Below are 22,749 nucleotides of genomic sequence, written 5' to 3' on the forward strand. Positions count from 1 at the left end.
CGGACACAATTCCCTAGGCTTCCCCTCTGCTCTTACAGAAGCAAAGACTTCTTAGCTGCTCATTGTCACCTGCGTGCATTTTGGGGGAGGGAGGGGAATGGGTGGTTTGTTTGGGCTTTGAGCTGAATTTCAAAGCTGCTTCTACCTCAAGTCTATGGCTCAGCTATTTTAATTTTTTGGTGGGGTGCACACCCACCACTGATCAGGGCTTACCACTGGCTCTGTGCTCAGAGATTACTCTTGGCAGTGCTTGGGGGACCTTATAGGGTGGGTGCTGGGGATCAACCCCTGGGTGGCTGCATGAAAGGTAAGCACTCTCTCTGTTTACTGCTCTGGTCCCAACAGTCACTTTTCTTACTTGGGGGAGCGCCCCTATCCTTCAGTTTCAGAAGTCCGTTTCTCTCTCAGATGCAGCAAAGCAACGTTCCCGAGGCCTCGCTCACATCTCTCCTTGCCGGCTCCAAGAAGGCCCTGCCCTTCTAAGGGGCCAGCCACACCCTGGCAACCCTCTCTCAGCCTTCCACCACCCTGCTTTTCTTTTGCAGGGGCTGAGCTGGACCATGAGGTCTTTGGTGACTGCTGGAGCTCCTGGTGGGGGTCAGTCTTGTATGCCCAGCTCCAGCATGGGCTTGCATGCCTCAGTTTCCTCTGGTGGGAAGGGACAAGTTTGCAGAGGGAGGCTTGCCCCTGCTCAGCGCTCTCCCTGCCTCACTCACTGACCCTCACGTGCATGCACTGCGGCCTTCACCATCACCATCCCCCAGGACAGAGTGGGCTAGTGGGCAGTGCAGCAAGGGAGGGAGCCAGAACTGAGCTCCACTTGTTGAGACCCCAAGGCCGTGTCCCTGGCCCAGGCTGGCCAACCATCAACATACCGTATCCCCGAGAGCAAAGGGCTGAAGCACTCAGTCCAGCACCCAGCACCCAGCACCAGCGCAAAAGTTTCTGCCAGTAGTGTTATTTCTGGAGAGACAACCAACATGCCGGGGGCAGGTTTTGCATGTAGGAAGCCTGGTTTGATCCCCACCAGTGCTGGGAGTGACCCCCAAGCACAGAGCTGAGAGCAGCCGCTAACCACCACTATGTACGGCCCAAACAAGCAACACAATAATGAAAAACACATTGCCTCCTTTTCCATGGCGCATGAGGCCAGCATTCCCTCTCTGTCTGTTAGGGTGCGTGCCTAAAAATTTGGGGTGCTGAGAGTCATGGCCTCTGAAGTTTTGGTCTGCTCATTTTGTTTGTTACCCTGCCCACCCCCAGCTGTGCCTGAGATGGAGCCCGGTGAGCTGCATGTAAGGTAAGCGTCTTACCTTTTACTATCTGTCCAGCCTGCTCCGGAATTTTCTCTTCCAGCAGTAAGACTTAGTTTTGACACATGGCCCAGTGCATGCCAGCTCAGTCCAGCACCCCAAGGAAAGGGTCAGCTCTACTCTCGGTCAGTTACCTTTACTGGCCGAGATGCCTTCTGTTCTAGTCTAATACTCTATTTTGCTCTATGCTATGCTGCTCTCTCCTCCCTGCCTCTCTATTCTGTTCTTCACTAAGTGATTTTTCTTTTTCCTTTTCTTGGTTTTGGGGCCATACCCAGTGATGCTCAGGAGTTGTTTCCAATGGTCCTGGGAGACACTGTGATGCCTGGGATCAGATTGGGGGGGGGGGTCCTGCAAGGAAACCATGTGCTACATTTGAGCATCTTTCTAACCCCATTAAAATCATCTTTCCTGTACCCGACCCACTAAATTGCTCTTAACAGCCCACTGCTGGGTAAACCCTAGAGTCAGGTAAAGGTGGAGCCTGTCGGGGTACCTTGAGCTAAAAATGTGTAGAAAATGCAATGGGGGATATCCAGGAGTCAAAGGGCCCTGTCTCAGAGAGGGTTTGTAGTCTCTGACTCAGCGTGAGCAGCCCGCACAGTCAGAAGCCCCGGCACGCCTATGGCCCTGCAGGCTCTGCAGGGAGCTGGGAGGGGGCAGCTGAGCATCCCGTGACCCACCAGGTCCCGCTGGCTCCTGAAAACTGGGAGCCTTTCCTGAGTACCGTTCTGGTTAAAGCAATGCTGCCCTCCATAGCTGCCAGGCTCCGCTGTGCCACGAACACCCTCCGGTACCCAAAGAAGAAATCTTCTGGCTCCTGGCAAATCTCCCTCCTTATCCCCAGGATATCCTAGATAGACAACCATTGTCTTGGCTACTGGCTTTGAATCAGAACCTGTGGACGCTCTAACATGGCAGTCCACCTTCTCTGCTCACTCAGCAACCTCATCTCCATCTCGGCGTCTCAATCACCTGGAACGCTCAGGTGTGCAGAGAAGTAGGTGTTGGGCATGCACAGTGAGGGGACATTGGAAACGGAGCTAAGAGAACTGCGGGCTTGGACAACGCATGGCCCAGGGACACACGGGCCATCTGCTGCTGTGGGAGCCCCTTGGAGGGGCAGCTGAGGGCTGCAGAGACCGGAACCCTCCCAGAACAGACTCCCCAGAGGTTACTAGCAGAGCAGGCCGGGTCTCATTCCCACTCTCCTCCCCACTTTTGCCTGTTCAAATGTTCCATAATAAAGAAGTGGGAAATATAATTCCCATCTCAAAAACATGGTGCAGATGTGCAGAAGTCAGACACAGAGGGCAGACAGACTATGTGGGCCTTTTGTAAGGCATTCTAGAAATGTAAACTGCAGGATTCTAGAAAATTCCAGAAAAGCAAATCTCTCTGGTAACAAACAGATCAGGGCTGGCCCCAGGCCCCAGGCCCCTGGGGACTGTTCAAGGATGAGATGCACAGTGCCGATATAGCCACATATTCAAATGTGTAAAGGCAGCGAAGAGAGCACATGGGCTGCTGTGCGTCCCGTCTGGAGACAGCCCGATTCCATCCTAGCTTCTTTTTTTATTTTATTCATTTAATTTATTTATTTATTACTGAAACACCATGAGAGCAGTTACAAAGTTTTGGGTTTAAGTCTCTGTCATACAATGATGAAACACTGGACCCTTCACCAGTGCATATTTTCCACCACCAAAAACCCCAGTATCCCCCCCCCCCATCCCACACCCTTCCCCTGCCTGTGTGGCAAACGATTTCCATGACTCTCTCTACTTTGATTACATTCAATATTTTGACACCAAACCCATCATTATTATTTGGGATTTTACCCCAACACTCAGATCTGCCGGAGAGGCAACATTAGACAGTTTGTTTTCTATTGCTGATTATGAATTTCATGTGATAATGTGCGGCCGTTATTGCGCCGCACGATTTTTGAATTCTGAAGTTTTAATAATTAAAGCTGGAGGGATTTCTGCCAAAAGCCGCTGTGTTCCGAGCTTTGTTTCCGAGTCTCTGGGATCATGGCCAATAAGCAGCATGACCAGCAGCCAGGGGACTCGTTTCTGGGTCTCGGGGTCTCATAGGGGTTTGTGTGTGGGGGGGGAAGGGCCGGCTCTACCCACATCCCCTGGGGCTCCGCATTCCTAATCACTGCGGGCCCCTCCCCTCCCTAGGCCTCTGTACTATGGAAGTGGCAACCGAGCCGCCAGGGGAGACAGGCCAAGGCATGAAACCCATTCCCACCTGGGGTGGTCTGGCGCCGGAAACCTAATGCATAGTATGGACGCATTTCTGCCCAAAGCTGCATGTTTGATATTTAGCAATACAATGATTGATCACCCATCCCTCCACCAGTACAAACTTTCCACCACCATTATTACCATTATCCCCTCCTTTTCCATTTCAGTCCTTACCCTGCCTGGACGGCAGACAATTGTTCAGATACTCTATAGTTTGGGGCATTATATTTTGCTTGGATATTCCCACCCCCATTCATGCTTGCCTTCTAGGGGCAGATGCTCGATCATCTATTTTCCATTGCTCACTTTGTATATCACCATCCTAGCTTCTTGAACCGAATGTAAGAGCAACCCCCCACCCACCCCTGGCTCACCCCCAAAGATCAAAAGACATTTTATTTACTTATTTGGTGTTGAAACCACATTCAACTATGCTCAGGGACTACTCCTGGCTCTGTGCTCACAGATCACCCCTGGCAGTGCTATAGGGACCAGAGGGGATGCCTGGGATCAAACCTGGGTCAGCAGCAATCAAGGCAACCCCCCTACATGCTGTCCTATCACTCTGGCTCTAGGCCTGTCCATCTGACATGCAGGAAGAACTACAGTGAAACTTCACAAGCCTGATGTGCTGCCAAAGTTGTCAAGTTCACCTACCTTAGCACAAACACAGCTGCACCCCTCCAGACCTCTCCCACCTCCACCCCAGGACACCAAGCTGAGGTCTCAAGAGCTTGTGTACTCCAGGACAGAAGGGACCTTAGTGATTCAAGATCCAGGACCGGAGGCTGGTGTGGGTGGAGTGAAATCTTCCCGTTTGCAAAGGCCTAGCAGGTCTCAAGGGCAAAGGCTGGCTCTAGGGCTTTTCCATGGATACCCAGTAAGGACTGGAGTGATAGCACAGCGGGTAGGGGGTTTGCCTTGCACGTGGCCAACCCGGGTTCAATTCCTCCGTCCCTCTTGGAGAGCCTGGCAAACTACCAAGAGTATCACACCCTCTTGCATGGCAGAGCCTGGCAAGCTACCTTGGTGTATTCGATATGCCAAAAACAGTAACAACAAGTCTCACAGTGGAGACGCTCCTGGTGCCCGCTCGAGCAAACTGATGAACAACAGGATGACAGTGCTACAGTGCAGACGGTGCCCAGTAAGGAGCCTCCCACTACTGCTCCGGCCCCAGACGTGGGACCTTCAGCATTCTCGGCAGAGAAGAGCAGGAGGACACAGTTATTCAGATGGAGAAAGGGACCCTGTGATCTGCCTACCTCCCGTTTGGGACTCCAATGATCAATGGGCAGATGTCCCTCCCGTTTGGGACTCCTTCTCGGGCACTGCCTCCATGAGTAAACCCCAAGAGCTTCTCTCCCTGGGGTGCGTCCTGGACACTTGCCTCTGGCCCAGCAGTGCACGCCAGCGCTTCCTTCCTGCCACTGAAACTCTCCTCAACAGAGACGGGAAGGTGATCACAGGAGATTCTTTCCTCCCCACTGTTCACCTGGGCTACCAGCATTTCCCAAGAGTGCATTGCGCATGTCCAGACATTCCCAGCGGGACAGAGCTGGGCTGAGCCCTGCCTTTCCTGGGGAGTGCTCTCTCTCTCTCTCTCTCTCTCTCTCTCTCTCTCTCTCTCTCTTCTCTCTCCTCTCTCTCCTCTTTCTCCTCTCTCTCTCCCTCTCCCTCTCCTTTCTCTCTCCTCTCTTTCCTCTTTCTCTCTCCTCTCTCTCCCCCCCTCTCTCCCTGCCTCCCTCCTCCCTCTCTCTCTCTCCCCCTCTCTCTATCTCTCTCCCTCCCTCCCTCCTCTCCCTCTTTCTCTCTCTCCACACACTCTCCCTGGCATTCTCTTTTCCTTGGGGTGGTGGGGGGGAAAACTTTCCTAGTTTCTCTTTCTCCTCCTTCCACTGGGCATAGCCTTCTGAAAGGGTATGGGGTCACACCCAAGTGCTAAAGGGTGTGACATCCAACATCCAACAACTGCTAATTTCAGCAGCACATCTAGGAACATCCCAATGTCACAGCTCTGAAGTCACAAGGAACGTTCCAGAGCTTACACAGACACTCAGTGAGGTCCAGTCCAGCCCAGCTCTGCACAGCAGTCAAGGCCCTTGCAGGGGCTCGAGGGGGAAAGCAGAAGAGCGAGCAGGAATGCTTCCGTGATCCCCCGCACCATCAGGAAGGAGGTAGGTAAGCAGAGCTGCTGGGGGCCTGGGTGGGGGGGTCTCCCAGTGACCAAGACCCCTGAAGGATGGGATGAGATGGGACACCCAGCACCCCATAGCTGTGCTGACATGAAGGCAGGAAGTCAAGGTGGTGAGAGTCCACGGAACACAGGGGGCGGTGGGGGGAGGGGCAGTGGGGGGCACTTAGGGAGTGATTCCAAGGGGTCAAGAGCTGGGGATATTGGGAACTGGGGCACAGCACCGTCTGCTATCACACCCCTTCTACCGGTGCTCCAGAGCCAGTGGAAGGAGTGGGACAGAATGAAGCCAGCAGGGGCTTTGTGGCCACGTGTGGCCTGGGTCCAGACTCCCAAGGAGCTTCTGCTCAGTGATGAGTGCCTCCTCCACGCCTGGCACCCCCCTCCTGCAGCGCCCCTCCAACTTTGGAACATCGCTATCGTGCAGGCCTGGCCCTAGAGCTGCCCGCCGGCCAGCGCCATCCCCAGCACCTGCGTTCAGCAGCCCTGACTGTGTCAGTGGGTGCGACCCCCGGCCTCTGCCACCCTTGCCGCCACGCTGTGCGGGTAGTGCTGTCTGTGGACTGAGGCTAGAGACGGGTGACGCTCCCAAGATGCTCCACTCCAGAGGGGCACCTGCGTGCGGGGTGGGCTAAATCTCCACCTCCCGCCCCCTCACCATGGCCTGCGCAAGAACAGGGCTGGCCCAGGGAGCGCTCAGCTGATCTCTGAGCAGTGGCAGCAACCAGAGCCAACAAGCTCCATCGCCAGGACCCAGAGGATGGGCCCAGGACTCAGGGCGAAGTGAACTGCCCAGACCACTGCTGTCGTTTAGCCTGTCTCCTGCGGCCCAGCCAGTGCCCGCCTACTGCATCCTGCTACCGCCTGGACCAGCTGCCCAGACCTGGCTCCTGGACGCACTCCACCCTCCGCCGCCCCGGGCAGGAGTCCTGGCTCTGGGGAGGAGCCCGCAGGGTCTCGGAGGCCTGGGCTGCTCGCGATGGTATGGACATAGCCAAGGGGGTGTGCCGGCAGCCAGGCTCTGAGCTCACGGCGTTGTCTCTGTGGTCCCTGCATCAGGCTCGGACATGGTTCCTTCTCAGTCCAGCCGTGGGGGAGCATGTGAGGGTCTCAAGCCCACTTCCCAGTTTTCTCTCAGCACAGCCCAGTCATGCACCCGCATGCAGGAAGGGGCTCCCTGGGGGTCCCGCCATGCAGTGTGGATGGCCGGATGGAGACAGATCATGGATGGGGAGACGCCTCCACTGGGGCCTGTGGCGGACTCACCTACCTGTGCGACGCCCCCGTCTGGAGGCCTTACCTGAGAGAGGGGCATTCACACTGACGCAAACTTGAAAAGAGAGAACATGTACACAAAGAGAGTTTACTCGCCAGCATTTTCCTCATTGCCTCTGGCTCTCGACTGAGGGCTGAGGGATTTGGGGGGATGCTGACGTCTCCCACTTCTGCCAATTTCCCACCCTACCCGCCTTCCTCCCGGTGCGGAACGCTGGGCACCGCCATCTGAGAGCTTAATGTATCCAGGGGGAGGTAAGGGCATGGGAAGGCAACGAGGAGTGAGGAAAATAGCTCCCGTACACACAGGAAGTCCTGCCACATCAAGCACGTCATTTCTGGCCCCCAAGGGTCCCCAAAGAAGGCAAGGTCGGTAGCATCACAAAAGCCTAAATGTGCCACTTCTGTTGGCTTCTGGGTGATGCATGTGGTCATGTTTGAACCAGGTCTGCAGTGGGCGGGAACCACGGATTCTCGGCTTGAGACTTCTCTGAGCTCCAAAGGCCCATGTCCAGGCCAGCTGGCTTTTCTCCCCACACCACTCTTCGGGTCCTACCCCAATGCTCCCTCCCCTGCCCCGAAGACGGACTTGCAGACCCAGGGCACAGAACCTCTTCAGTTCTGTGTTGACAGCACCGCGGCGGTGCAAAGCCAGCCTGGAGGGTGGGCAGACGTGTGGGCAGGAGGCGTGGGAGATGGGAAGGTGGAGGCGGTGGGAGAAGAAAGGGCGAGGAGAGGGCAGAGCGGGAGGACAAGCTCCAGGCTGGAGCAGAGGCCCCTGGGACACGTCCTGGGGGAAGGGTGGGTGCACGCGGGTGGGAACGGGATTGCAGGAAAGCTAGTGGGGGCAGGGCCAGGCGTTAGCTCAGGAGCGGCTGGCCACAGGAATCTCAGCTTTGCAAGTCTCTGGAGCAGGAAGGGCCTGGCAGCGACAGTACCCATCCATGCGGGTGATGGGACCCAACCAGAGAATCTGGACAGTGGCGCTGGTGCTCTCTTGGGCAGGCTTGCGGGGGCTTCCCGCTGAGCAGACAGGCCTGGCTATGGCCCCCTGCCCCCACTGCATCCTCAGCCCCTGGGGGCAGGGGGTGGGGAGGCCTGGACACCCCTGCGTGAAGGCAGGTTGGCTGTGCCCCGGGCAGGGGAATGTTCAGGAACTCTGGGAATCATGCCACCACATCTCGGCCCCTTTTCCATCCCACACTGGGGCACAGGCCCTCTGCCGCCTCACCAGCACCCTTCACCAGACACACCAGCTCCCCCTCAGTCAGACCAGTGGCTGCGCTAGGGCCCTGAGAGTCTGTCCACCACAGTGAAGGAACACTGGGGGTCGGTTTCTAGAGATTGGTGGCATTCCACAAGGCTTGGTAGGGACCAAGTGGTGTACCCAAGAGGAAGGTTCTAAGAGTTCTCTTACAGCCCTTGCCCTTGCCCTGGGCGGGGCCTGCTGGCCTGGCCGCCCAGGGCTCCCGGAGGCCACTCCCCCATGCTGGGCTGGCCAGTGTTCTCCGCCATGTCTTCCTCCGCCTCTGAGCCAGTCTCTGTGACCCTCCACATGTCCCTGGGTGCATGTGACCCCTCTCCTCGTCCTTTCTCCTCTGTGCCAGGCTCTCTGCCAGTCTCCCTGCCCTCTGTGTATCCCCAGGTCACAGGACACAGCGGAAGCCGCAGGAAGACCTGGAACCACAGCTGCCCAGCCACAGACGCACAGACACGGGGACTGGCAGGACACACCATGCCCTGTCCTCTCCCGGGTGCTGATGGAGCACTGAGCACCTCCACTGCCAGGCAGCCATCGCCCCAAGCCCAGTGAACCCCAAATGGGGTAGAAAGGGAGCACGGCTTTATTAAAACCCCGTGTTTCTGTACTGGCCTGTGAGGCTTTCCAAGATGAGAGACACATCACACCCATCCGGGCAGGGCATTTTCATTCAAGGGAAAATTCAGATAACTCAAAAGTTTTGAGTTAAAAAGCAAGAGTTGTCAAGAAAGAGTTTTCCACACAGTGAGAGCGTTGGGACACTTTTCTAACTAGATGGGGCCTGTTCTTTTCCTTCCCGATTGTGATCGAGCGCTAGAGAGAAATGTCTGGTCCCCAAAATGCCCACGTGATCAGCTATTTAAATAACCCAGAGATGTCTTTCAAGACCTATAGCTGAGAATCCCGTAAGGATCAACATCCTTTAGCTCAAAATCCGACCGCAAACACTTCTCGCACAATGCACCTTGGCTTCCTCTGAATGTTTCCTTCCTTCGAAGTCCTCATTCACCACCGCCCCCTCCCCCCAAGAATACAACCCCCTCTAGTAAACAGACTCCCTGGGCCCCCAAGAGCAAGGAGGGCTCAGGAGGGCTGGGAGACAGCAGAAACATACCAGATGATTGAGGCCTTGAGAAGCCTACAGCAGTTCTGAAACTGGGGGAGCTCTACCAGCCCCCACCTCTCCCGGCCAACTATTCAGGCCCACCTGGGGAGCGAGTAGAGGGCCCTCCTGCCTTAGGTGGGGGCTCTAGAGAGGCCCGAGGGAGGGAACCCCCAGGGCCGTGCCTCTGCTCTGGGGTCCCACAAAAAGGGACCGGCCGGCAATGAGCAGTTTGATGGGCTGGGCCAGGCCTGCTTGCTCACGGCCAGGCTGCACTCTGGGCCTCCACACCCTTTCCTCCTGCTTTCTCCTTCCCATGGGTCGGTCCCTCCCTCTCATAGGCCCAGCCCACTCTTCAACCCTTTCCCATCTCCCTGCAGAAGCCTGTGACAGTGTTCAGCACGCCCCCTCCCCCCACTCAGGACTGCATCCAGAGGGGCAGATGTCCTGGAGGATGGACCCCCTCTTGGGAGTCTGGGTTGCAGCCTCTGGGGAAGGGTGTCGAGCCTAGAGCTTCTCCAGCTCGGGACGGCTCGGTGAATCCTGCTTTGCCTCAGATCAAGCCTGCTCCAGGGAGTCATCCCCAGACACACACACCTGAAATTTCCTTCGCACTTTTGTAAAACCACTGAAGATCTCCCCAAATTCCTTGCTCCCTGCCTGCCTCTGCACCAGGCCCCAAATCCCTCCCAAAGCTTCCTGCAGAAGGAACCAGCTCCTGAGTGTCGTGCCTGGACTCCTGCCTGAGTGCTCCGCCCCAGTTGTCTCTGTGTGGTTTCGCTTAGTGGAGCCCCTCTCTCGGGGGAGGCTCCTGTCTCCTGTTCCACTGACCTCTGGCTTCCCACTTCCCTGTGCGTCTTCTATGACTCCCGCTGGGAGCTGCTGACAGCAACCTGCAGCCCCAGCTGCCCTGCAGGCTGGTGTGTGCAGAAACGGGTGTTCTAAATGCTGGGTGCCATGGGCAAGGAGGGGTACAGAGGCCAGAGTGGAGGTGATGGAAACCAAGGTGAACATCAACATCGCCTGCTCGTAGCCATGTGCCAGCTGACGACAACCACAGCTAAAGGGTGATGGTGACAGGACTATGTGTCCAGAGACGGTCAAGCTGCCATGGTCTAGTCTGGCTGAGGCCAAGGCCACATCAGCTACGGGGACCCCACACAAAACTTTCTCTATGAGTAATGGCTCCCCAGAAAACCCTGTGGCATAGGGCACCACACCTCTTTGACAAAGCACCAGACATACCCGGGTCTTCTCTGGCCACGAATGAAGGGAGACCTGACAGAATGGGGGAGCCTGAGGGCTGACTGAAGCCCTTTCCTGTCAGGGCCCTCAGCCTCCTTCCACTCTGGAGCTCCTGCGCAGTGAATTCCTACAGTACACCTGCCCTCCACTCCTCGTCAAAGCTGGCCAGTGGGCCCCCAGCTTTCCATCCTGACAGACTGCCTCACTGGCCTAAAGCTGACAGGAGACACCTGGCTGTGGGCGCACACTCACGCCTGAAGCAGGGGAGCCATGTGGACAGACCCTCCTCCTTCCGGCAGACAGGGACCCTCTGGGCCTTCCCATTCCCACCCTGTGTGCCCATGCCGGTAGCAGAAGACAGGCCTCAGGACCCCCACAGCTGCCTGAGATGAGGTAGGACACTCTCCACACAGCCTTCATGACTCGTCTCCCTGAGTTCCTTGGCATTCACTGTCCCTAACCTGTCACTAGCTTCCACCTCTGCTCTCTGGGCCAGGGCCGCATATCAACCATAACTGGGAATTAATTGTTCTTTCTTACTCACTGAAAACACACTCAGGAAGAAACCTCATCCGTCTGCCTACAATGAGTCGCACCTGCACTTTTTTTCAAGAGAAGGAGCAAACCTCTATTAGATACTTCCCCGTAACACAAACGTCCCTCGGCACCTCAGCCTTTGCACCTCAGCCCTTGCCAGGGAGGGCACATTGGCTTGATGACACATGGGCGACTCAGAAGACTGTCCCTCCGGCAGCAACTCGGCCACCATCTGTCCTCACCACTCTGCCCCAAACCTGTGTGCCAGCCCCTCCTTGGGCACAGACGCCCGGGCCTGGCCAGGGTGCGGGTAGTTCCGGGCCAACTTACAATGCGAGGCTTGAAGGGCGGCTTGATCTTCTTCTGCTCCAGGAGCACCCAGTCGATCTCCTTGAAGAAGGGGTGCTGCTTAATGGCGTCCTCGCCGTTCTGTGCCGCCACGCAGCCCAGGCGCTTGTGGGGGTTCTTGGTCATGAACTGTGGGGAGGAGGACAAGAGAATGAGCGAACAAACACCTGGTAGGCGTGGGTCCTGGGGTAATGATGGAGTCAGTGGGGGTATCCTCTCCCACACGGCTGGGGTCTTCTGAATGCTTATGTGGCACTTATCAGGCATGGTCTCCGTCTTGAAGATGGTATTTCAGCCAATGGCAGCCTTTCAGGACAGTTACCATCCAGATGGTTTAGCCACGTGTGAGCTGCCGCTCCAGAGTCAACGAACTTGGCGAGGCTCAAACGTATCAAGTTGGGACTTGACTCGGCTCATCCCAGCTACCTGCCTCCCTGTTTCTCTGACATTTCACCAAATTCACTGACACTTCCTCTGGGGCTCAGGAAGGAGAACCAGATGGTCATTTTCAGTCCAATAATCCAAGGCACCATCTGCTGTTCACTTCTTCTCTCTTGGACTCTCCCTACTTAGATTCCGAATAGATTCTTAGATTCCTAGATTCTAGATTCTCCTTACTTAGATCTGTAATACTGAGAACTAAATTCCCATGGAGGTCATTGTAGGAACATTAAAAAAAAAAAATAAAGACTCGTGGCTTCTCTGTGCTGATTTGTGAAAGCCCCACTGCACTGTTTCTTATTCCTCGACTGGGGCCAAGGGAATCTATCACTCCTGTTAAATGGCTCAGTCCTGACAGCAAAATTAAGTTAATTGAGCAGAGGTATACCAACATATCATTTTAAAATAGTCAGTGTGGGCAGGAAGAAGAAATGCTGATGACAATGAACCAAAACAAAAGGAGGGGTGTGTGTGTTTATGTGTTTGAGAGGCAAACTGTTCTATTTGAACAGCCCAAGGTTCTGAGTCTGTACTTAAACGGAGGAACTTTAGAGGACAAACTCAGATCTGAAGGAATAAATCTGTAATGGTAGCATTCCACGCTGCAACAGCAAGAGCAGTCTGCCTGGGTTGGACTGTATCGGAAGAGTCTCCTCCACCTCTTCTTCATGCCCCAGAAGGCAGAGCAGAAGGGGCAAGGGAGGGTATATGGAGTTAGAGTACCTCAAGTCAGGTACGCTGTACTTAGGGTACTATCTGCAGTACTAGGGGGAAAGAAGTGAGGTCGGCAGCTTGCAAGGCTGTTTTCCTTACTTACTCCATATATTTTTATTTTGCTTTTTTGGGTCACACCAGCAATGCTCAGGGGTTACTTCTGGCTCTACACTCAGGAATTACTACTGGCGGTGCTTGGGGGATCACATGGGGTGCTGGGGATTCAACTTGGGTTGGCCGCATTCAAGGCATACGCCCTACCCGCTGTACTATCGCTCTGGCCCCTTACTTAAACCTTCCTTAAACCTTACTCACTGCGTCTTGGTCCTGTGCTACATCTTTCTTATGCTGGGTAGTCTTTTCTCTTGCTCACTTTATGTCCTGTTTAATACCCTGACAGCCTGCTAACGGCCACTGGATCCGTTCATATCCCGTCCTGTGGTGCACAGTAACTTCTCTGGCTGAAAGCAGCCTAACTTGCTGGTTTTCTGCAATGTTTGTCATTGGCCAGATGCTTCTCTCCAGCCCCTGTGCATCCTCTCAGTGCATGTCAAAATGCTCCCTTCCTCTGTGATACTTCCCCAGATTCTCTCCTCCAAGGCTACCGAGACCTCATCCTTCTTGCTTACTTCCATTATAATCTGTCAGGGCCCTAAGAGAGAGCACAGCCGTGGGAGCACATGCTTTGCACGTGAGAGCCTCAGGTCAGTCCTTAGCACCTTACAGTGCCACAGGCACCGTGGGAAGTGGCTCCTGGGCAACTCTAAGTGGACTCCAACCAAAATCAAAGAACTAAGGGGATACCTGGAATTAATTTGTCTAAATATCTGTTTCCTGTGGTGAGTTCTATGAGGCAGGAATAAGTCCCCGATGCCCAGCACCAGGCTCAGGCCCTCCACTGGAGGCCGTACACCTCCTGGGTGGCACAGACAGACTGATCTCAAGCTTGGTGCCCCTTCTTGGTGTTGGCTGCCCTCAGGGACACAGCCTAGGCCCAAGGCTGAAAAATCCAGGCTTGACCCAAGAGCCAAGTGACAAAGTGAGGAAGTGAAGCGTTCCAAGGCCGAGGGAGTGGAAGACTCCTCCTCCTCACTTCCTCAGCGCTTCCTGCGCTCCCGCCTCTGGGAAAGCAAGTGCTGCCATGTGGGATAAACACGTGGGCCTGAGCATCTCAGGACACGTCCCTGAGCATGGGCTTCTCCCTCACCCCCACAGCCTCTAGCTCCTGAGTTTCTGGGGGGTCAAAGTTTCTCCATTTGGGGGCAAAGAACACTTTTGATGGAGTCTTGCTTTGGCTCCGGGGCTGCTGTAAGAATCCTAGAATATTGGATGTCAGGAACACCCCTTCTCCGAGTTGTGGAGACTAAAGTTCTCCGGACAGGGTCCAGGTAAATGCTGGACTGGCAGGAGCACGTTCCTCACTGTGAGGCCTGGGTGTGGTCCCTGGCAGTCTCCCAAATAACTCCAGAGGTGACACCCCAGAGGTCAGCTGGGTAGTCCCTGAGCACTGCTGGGTGTGGCCTCACATAAATAAACAAAAATGATGATCTCCAGCCAAATGTCTGTGGGGAAAGCGGGAAGCCTCTCGCTGAGAACCACCCAAAATGAAAAAGCCTATTGGAAGGTATGAGGGGCCGACAGAGTTGCTGTGTGAGTGGTCAGCTCTGCCGGACTGACTGCTTTGGGTACCCCAGGCTTTCCCGTGGACAGCAACCTTGCGTGGTGCCCGGCACATACCAGATGCTCGATACATTCGCTGAATGCATGGAGGAGTAAACATTTCCCAATGCTTCCTTCACTGCTCTCACCTCCACGGAAGCGATGCACAAGAGTGCTGGAATTGCTCACCTCTCGCGGCATCGCAAGTTCCATGCGACTATTCTATTCACTGAGCAACTACTGCAAAGCTGCGCACAGTGGAAGCACTCAGTGAACAGTTCAGAGTTAGTGAATGGGAAAGAGGGATGGAGAAAGGGAAGGAAAGGGAAATAGAGGGGAAAAGGAGGAAAGGAATGAGTGAAAGGAAACGAGGAAGGAGATGGGTAGAAGAAGTACAGAAAAGATCACTCATTCATTTCTTTGAGGAGGGGGTTGGGCAATACCTGGCTGTGCTCAGGGCTTACTCCTTGCTCTGTGCTCAGGGATCACTCCTGGTGGCATCTGGGGCATCATATGCAGGGCTGGAACCGCCTTATAGAGGACAAGGGCCCTAACCCTGTACTATCTCCCTGTTCCTAACTTTGTTTAGTGCATGTTCTAAAAGAGCATTCTCTAAGATACGCACAGTACCTGTACCCCAGATACCAACAAAATAATTTCAGGTCAGTCTTTTTCACATGATGCTGTCTATTATGTGATTTTAGTGTTCTGTGTGTGAGAGTCACAGACCGTCTATGTGTCAAACACATATAACTAGGCAAATACTGAGATCTCAATGAAAGAACAAATAAGCCCTGGCAGAGTGCACTGGGGTGTGGCAAATTTTACGTAGGTAGCAGAACACCTATGGAGCTTGAGGCATTCTGATGGGTGAAAGAAGTCGGACTGGAAGTCCAGTTTCCTGGACTGGCCCCTGGCCTGCTCTCACCCCAGTTCAGTGGTTTTCCTTCCCTCTGTCTCCTCACAGCGTTCTTGGCAGACAGGGGGCTTCATTGCTGCCCCAGTGTATAAGACCATGTGGAGAATGTTTTTGTGTTCTGGCTGCTGAGGGATGAGGCTGTCTACATCCCAGGTCTGAATCACAGAGCCTCAGCGGACTCTTCTCTTCTGGCCAGCGACCTGGTTACAATGATGTTGTCATGGACAGAGGCTCTGACCCTCGGCTCCTCACCTCCATAGGAAGATATGCATCAGGTGGGGAGCGGGGAGAGACCAGCCGCAGGGGTGATGACAGGACCCCCTGTGTAAAGCTGGAGTCCACAACCTTGCCGAGATTCCCCTCAGGAAACTCCCTGTACCACAAGAACACTGTCAGCCCGGTCCCATGTTTTCCATAGCTGCCGTCTGACTGGAGCGTGGATGTCCCGCCCAAGTGCCCTCAGGGCCTTCTGTCTGTGTTCAGGGGGAATGGGGACCCAGAGGAGGAGGGAGGTGGGGAAAGGTGAGGATTGTTGGGTCAGAGCCTGAGGGAACTGGGTTAGATGAAAGGGGGTGACCGGAAGGCCAAGGCGGGAAAGTGGGAAGAGGCAGGACTCACGGCTTTCAGGATGCTGACGGCCTCCTTGCTCAGCCAGACCGGGTAGAGCACGTCATCGTGGAGGATGGACTCAAACAGGTCGTCCTCATTGTCTGCCTCGAAGGGGGGCTGCCCAGCCATCATCTCGTACATCAACACTCCCAGAGCCCACCAGTCCACGGAAGGCCCATACTCCAACTCCTGCAGGATCTGTTCGGGACACGGGCAATGTCAGGACCCAGCAAAGACCCCGTTTCCCATGGCCATGCTTGTGCCATGGAGAGAAGCCCACCTTCACGCGTGGGGTGCAGAGTCAGACCCAGAGCAAGCCAAGTCGGAGACTGTGGTTGCCAACGCAGCACAGTCCATACGAATGAGCTCTCAGTAGGAAGTAGCACCGTTCCTTGGTCTGAGGACCAAAGGAAGGTCCTGACTTGCATTTGGGGGTCATGCTGAAAAAGAAAGTATATTTTGGACTAAAATTCAAATATGGAGGAGCAAGATGCAGAGTAAGGGAGACCAGGCAGGGCTGGCCGAGTGGTGCTTAGTCTTCAGGCAATGGTGACATTGTTCACCATTATGTTCACCAAATTGTTCAATTTCCCTAAGCTCTGTGCTCTCAGAGGAGTAAAGGCTACAGTTCGGGAAATCTCCTTAGCCCCCTTTCTTTTATTCTGTGAAGGCACCGTGACTTACAGTTACTCACAGTTGGGCTTTATACACACAATGCTCCATCACCCATCACACCACCAGGGTGCCCCGATTCCCAGCCCCACCCCAGCCAGTCATCTCAACAGGCACCTTTGTCAGTTTGTTGGTTTAAGTTTTGGTCTCATGCTTTCAGTGTTTGGACATTTAGCTTTATCATTCCCTAACTCCACAGATGGACACTGACCCCTGCCCACCACTGCTTCTCATCTATTTCTTCTCCACCTCCTCTCCACTCATTGTCTTTTCTTCTTCCTTCCTGTACTTTGGGATGGTGAAGGCATCCCCCTTGAAACCACTGCAATTTCAATATCCAGTTACTGTATCTCCATACCCTTTTGTGTTCATCTCACAAAGAACCACTATCCTCTTGCCTGTTCCGAGAAAGGACCAGTTCCCATTTCTCTGGACTGCTCCTAGCCTTGCTGATGAAGCCCTCATTTACCTGCCTCCATCCAGTCCTTTTTCTCTGGGGCAGCCCTCATTAACAAACTGCAATTGCCCAAATGAAGTCTTCTTCTTGATGGTTCAGTGAACTTTCTTCCTGACAACGGTCACTCCCTCCATCTGTGCCCTCTTTGTCTGCTCCAATATGCAGAGCCAAACTCACTTAGGTCAAATCGGAAATGACAGTGCAACTGAATCCACGCTGCCGTCATTGGCTTCCCACAGAATGAGTGTTGAGTGGGGACAGCAGTGCAGGGGACGGAATCATTAGCATTGCTACTAGAAGTCAAGAAACTGTAGTTGGGGAGAAGGTAAGTCTCTTCTCCTCTCCTGATGTTCCTGCAGCCCGGCCATGGGCTACAGTGAGGAGGTGAGAGAGCAGGCTATTTGCCTTCTCTCCCCTGTCTGGCAGAGACTTAGTTTTCTGGGGGAATCTCATGCCTGCCACATCACTGCCTCATTTATCAAAGGAGGCTCCGTTTCTCAGCTTCACTCACAGGAGGCACTGCAGGAGAATATTTTGAAAGCAGATTGCAAAATTCAAAATCTGTCTGATTGTAAGATGGTATTCAATCCAGGTTTTCTTTTAGTAGGACTGGTTTCTGCCATCACGGAAGTGTATCTGGCTGAGCTGCTCCTGCTGTCACTGATCGGGAAGGGGCCTGGAGCTGCCCGGAGACAGGAGGGTGGAGGAGATGGGTCTCTGGGATGTGCGCTAATCCCATAAAGAATTTGAAACCATGAAGTGGAACTGGGGATGCCCGGCACCTTGCCTGTATGGAACTTGGAGTCCATGCCTGGAACCACACACACACACTCACACACACACAAACATACACAAACACACACACACACACCACACACACACACACACATACACACACACACACACACACACACACACACATATATATATATATACACACACACACATACACACAAATGAGGCAAGGCTACAGTGTCTTATAGGGCGGGTCACACCAGGGATGCTTACACCTTATTCCTGGCTCTGTGATCAGAGGTCACTCCTGGTGGGGGCCAGGGGATCACATGGGGTGCCAGGATCCAGACAAGGCTGGCTCTGTGCAAGGCAAGTGCCTTTACCCCTGTACTATCCCTCCGGTGCCTATAATGGGTATCTTCAATACATTTGTACTTTGAGGATGACAACCCCCCCTTTTCCCTCTACACACACATGCAAACACACACACACACACACACACACACACACACACACACAGAGGCAAGGGCAGTGCTAATCATCCCAGCTCAGGATGCGTGAGGCAGGCGACCTCTCAGGTAACAGCTTCTCAGATTTTTGCAAATGGGGGAAAGGGAAGGCTGGACGCAGTAAAATGCGCTTTCTGGGGTCTGCTAAAGACAGACCACTAGGGATGATGCAATGCTCAGGAGTAGGTAAACAGACCACAGGGAGAAGCATTCTTGTAGAGGGTAAATATACTTGTTTTCAGGATCCTCTTACTGGGAATGAAGAGGACTGAGGAAAGGCAGCCGGCTTTCAGTGGTGCAGGGCTGCTGCTGGCTGGCCGGCCCTTTAGTCTCATACCCAGGGTGAGCCCACGGGACCGGGCAGGTGGCAGACTAGGCACTGCGCAGGCAGGCTGACAGTTGCAGAGCCAAGGCCAGCTCCTCACTCAACCTGGGACAGCCAGTTCTGCCCTCCAAGGTCACAGCTATCACCATCTCCTCCAGGAACTCTTCCTGGCTCCGACACTGCAGACCCCCACCTATGTGATTTTCTTATTTCTTTGTGGTTAACCCTCTCCCCAGGCCATGGACAAGCCCTGGAGGACAAACCATCCACAGTCTTCTGAGCCTCCGTGGTCACCTGTAAGTCCCAATGCTCGGGAGACTGGGGCCACATGTGTCTACTGTATGTCTTCCTGGTGTGCTCCCTTCTCTCCAGGGAAAAAGTACCCACCCTCCTGCTGAGGGAGGTGGCACCGTTGATTCCTGTGGTATGAAAGTGCCCCCCAGATGGCCCATGTGTGCTCAGACAAGATGGTGCCATCAAACAAGAGTGGACTCAACCCCTTTCCTCGGCCTCTGGGTCTTCTCATTTGGAGATGCATCTTTTGCACGATTCACACAAATTGTCCGCCTCCTAATCTTCCCATCAGTAATGGAGTGGGGGAGAAATAAGGGCAACACTTCGCACATCGTGGAAGGGTTACCTGGCATGGCAGCCAGCACCACATGTGCATCAGAGCTGGGGAAAAAGAAGGTGGGCATGGGGCCTGATGCCCTGAGCTGTGCCTGGGGCTGAGCAGTGCTTCCAGGGGAGCAGAGGCTGGTGGAGAGAAGGAAGGGAAGGTGTGAGGGGGATTAGCCCAGGGCAGTGGGGGAAGAGAAGCCCTAGGGCAGAGCTAAAGCCTCCGAAGGTGGCTCTGGTTTCGGGGATAGACAAGCATCACACCACCCTTCCTATTTGAAAGAGACTTTTGGGAGCATTTTCATGCTGAAAAATCATTAGACTCTCTAAGCAGTTAGAGGGTGGGGTATGCTACTCCCACTGGAAAGCTTAAGGACCTCAGGGTCCAAATCACTTTATGACTTGATTAAGGTTACTGGGGGCAGTGGTGGTCAAGTCCAGCCTGGTCCCTCAAATCCTGGGACCGAAGGCAATGAAGCAGCCAGCCTTCTACCTCTTATGTTGTGGTAGACTGGGGATCCCGCTCAATCCTTAGAGGCAGCATCTGTGAAGGGTGGCAGGAGCTTTAGCACCTGTGATTTTCCTGAAGTAAACCAGGAATCACTTTCCGTTCCATGTTTAGTGGGGATTTGGCTTAGTAGACAGGGGGTCAGAAGCAGGAGATGATTGTGCCTCTTTATAAACAGAGAACAGAGCTGTCCATTGTGAAGCGTGCCAATGGACTGTCTTTGTCAAATCGGTGGGTATTTTGTTCATAAAAAAGTAGAAGTTGGTCTTGGGCTGAGTCCTTAACCATTATGCTAGGCTGTCAGCCCTTCAACTATTGTCATCAGCTCCTGCAGGGGCTGGAGGTAAGGATCCTAATATAATGGATGACTGAAGAAGATGGCGGAAAAAGCAGGTCCCAATTGAGAGCTTTCACTTTCACGGATTCTCCTTGAAGGTTAATTTCCAAAGGAAATATGCTAACAGAGGCGGTGGAAAATCTCTCTTCAGATCCCTCAGGAAAGGAAGGTCTTAGTAGAATGCATCTAACACTCAACATTCTCACTTCTGTGACTCTCTTCTATATCTGCCTGGTCTGTGAAAAGACTCTCAATTTCCTTCTTTCACTTTCTGCCCTCTGTCCCCTTTGCACCTTCTTTTCCTGGACAGATCTGACCATTATTCTTCTCTACCAGGACACCCTCAGTGGGACAAAGTCTATTTTTCTTGATTTGTTCCCCTAATCTCATCTGTTTCCATGAGATCCCATGACCTATCAACTGCATTTTCCTTTTTTTTTGAAAAAAAAATCAGATTTTTTTTTTAATCCCTTGGTATTGACTCATATTGGAATGTCACAGGTTCTCATTTATTTACTCATTCAATCATTTAGATAGCCTGAGTTGTGTGCTGGATCCTGCAAGGATTCAGATGAGAAAAATAGCTTCTGCCCAAGGATTTAGATGCCCAGCTTCCTGCCCTCCTCACTCCAATTGTTATCATCATGCTTCATGTCCTAACCACCAAAGGGAGTTCAGCTTATTTTTTTTACAAGTCAATTTATCTACCAGGTGCTCTGAGAAGGTTTCTCTACTTCCTGGGGCTACCATCTTGCTTTGAGTATTTATTCTGCTTAGTTGTTTACTTATCTGTCACTCTTTGGGTCAAAAGTTCTTTTAGGAGAGCAACGAGTATCACAGTCAAACCAGTTCAGTGCCCATTAGAAGGACAGGGAGTTTGAGTGTTCTAACGTACCCCTTTCCACTGTGGCTGATGCAAATGGGGGTTGGGTCTCCCTTCTTGTGTTATGCATATCATATCCCTCAAGACCATTTTTGTAAGTATCTAGGAGAGGTTGTATCTGGATTGGCAATCATGTCACATCATCAGGTATCACTCATTTTGGCAACACTGGTGAAACTCCGTGCCAACTAACATTTGATGGTGAACAAAATATCCAAATAAATTTTGAAGAAAGGCAAGCCATGGATGAGGTTACCAGGGCACTTCTCTGATTTCTGTTTATAATGAGACAGAGCCACGCTCCTTTTCCTACTCAGTTCCTGCTCTTCAGAGTCAATGCTACCCCAGAAGGTGCCAGGCATCCCTGGCCTTATTAGAGGCAGATGGCAGCTGCTAGTTCATGGGTGCCTTTATCAGGGGCTAGCCTTTATGCTGATTATGAAAAAGTGAGAACAATGATACAAGAAATCAAGATTTCTCTTGATTCTATTCTTATTGGGGTTCTGGACTGAGGTGGAGGAATGTCCAAGTACCTGTCAAGATTTGGGGGTTAGGGTTGGGCTGTCATACCCAGCTCACTCCTTTAGGGGGAAATCAGTCGGCTTCTCTCCTCCCCTTTCCCCCACTTTTCCCTGGAATCCTGGTCGTCCAGAGTTTTCACCCAGTCTTATAAGATGACCCTATGGATAGACACTACCTCAATGCTGGTTTTGGGGATTGGAATCCTTTATGATCTCTTTTGTTCTATAGAAGCTACAGTCACATCACTGGAGTCCGGGGGTCACTCTCTGTGATGATCAGGCATGAAAGTTCAGTGCCATGCTTGGGCCACTTCAGTGGAGCTTGATGGCAACCAAGGCCACCCACTGCAGTGCAGGAAAGATGGAATCCAGTTCTGGGGATCAAACCCAGGGCCGTGCACATTCTAGGCATGTGGTCGACCACCTGAGCACTCTCCCTGGTCTCTGTAGTCTTACCTCAGGGGCAATGTAATCAGGCGTCCCGCAGAACGTGGTGGTCGTCACGCCGTTCAGAATCCCCTCCTTGCACATCCCAAAGTCAGCTAGCTTGCAGTGACCTTCTGCATCCAGAAGGATGTTGTCCAGTTTTAAATCCCTGCAAGACAGGCCAGAACCACATGGTCAGTCCCCCACTCATCCCAATAGGTGCTCCAGAGAGGACGAGGTGGTGGATCTTTGGGAAATCTTCAAGGAATGTCAGCGCAGATTCAACAACGCTGGAAACATGAGACCTACGTTGGAACCACGGAACTCTGTAAAGTGCCTGTCAAGGTGGCAGGTGGGGATGGGATGGGAGTTGGGGTTGTGGATGGAATAGGGGACACTGGTGGAGGGAAGCTGACACTGGTGGTGGTGGGATTTGTGGTGAAATATTATATGCCTAAAGCTCAACTATCAATAACTTTGTAAATCATCATTCTTGAATTAAATAAAAAATTATTAAGAGAAAAAATGAGAGTTGATGAGAGTGCTCAGTCTGCTGCAACCTCATGGCAGAACTCTTCCTCCCCCGAGGCCCCCAACCAGCCCCCAAGGGAACCACCACGAATCAGGAATGTCTCATGAGTTGATTGTGCTTTAGTAAAGAACTGTCACTGTAACTGTCATCCGTTGCTCATCAATTTGCTTGAGCGGGCACCAATAAAGTCTCCATTTTAAGATTTGTTGTTACTGTTTTTGGCAAATGGCAAATCAAATACGCCATGGGTAGCTTGCCAGGCTCTGCCATGTGGGCGAGATACTCTCGGTAGCTTGCCAGGCTCTCCGAGAGGGGTGGAGGAATCGAACCCAGGTTGGCCGTGTGCAAGGCAAA

The 22,749-nt window shown here is 53.2% G+C and overlaps 1 protein-coding gene across 1 annotated transcript in view; it reads right to left on the reverse strand.

The window, feature by feature from the left end:
* Positions 1 to 22,749, reverse strand: part of PRKCE (protein kinase C epsilon) — a 497,306-nt gene that overhangs the window by 13,506 nt on the left and 461,051 nt on the right. Inside the window, exons 12-14 of the mRNA XM_004611987.2 lie at positions 21,894 to 22,032; positions 15,882 to 16,070; positions 11,513 to 11,659 (exon numbers count right to left, since the gene is read on the reverse strand). Of these exons, the coding sequence (XP_004612044.1) occupies positions 11,513 to 11,659; positions 15,882 to 16,070; positions 21,894 to 22,032 (475 nt within the window). The remainder of the gene's footprint in view (positions 1 to 11,512; positions 11,660 to 15,881; positions 16,071 to 21,893; positions 22,033 to 22,749) is intronic.

This window comes from Sorex araneus, chromosome X (assembly GCF_027595985.1).
Source record: "Sorex araneus isolate mSorAra2 chromosome X, mSorAra2.pri, whole genome shotgun sequence".
NCBI classification, from domain to species: domain Eukaryota; kingdom Metazoa; phylum Chordata; class Mammalia; order Eulipotyphla; family Soricidae; genus Sorex; species Sorex araneus.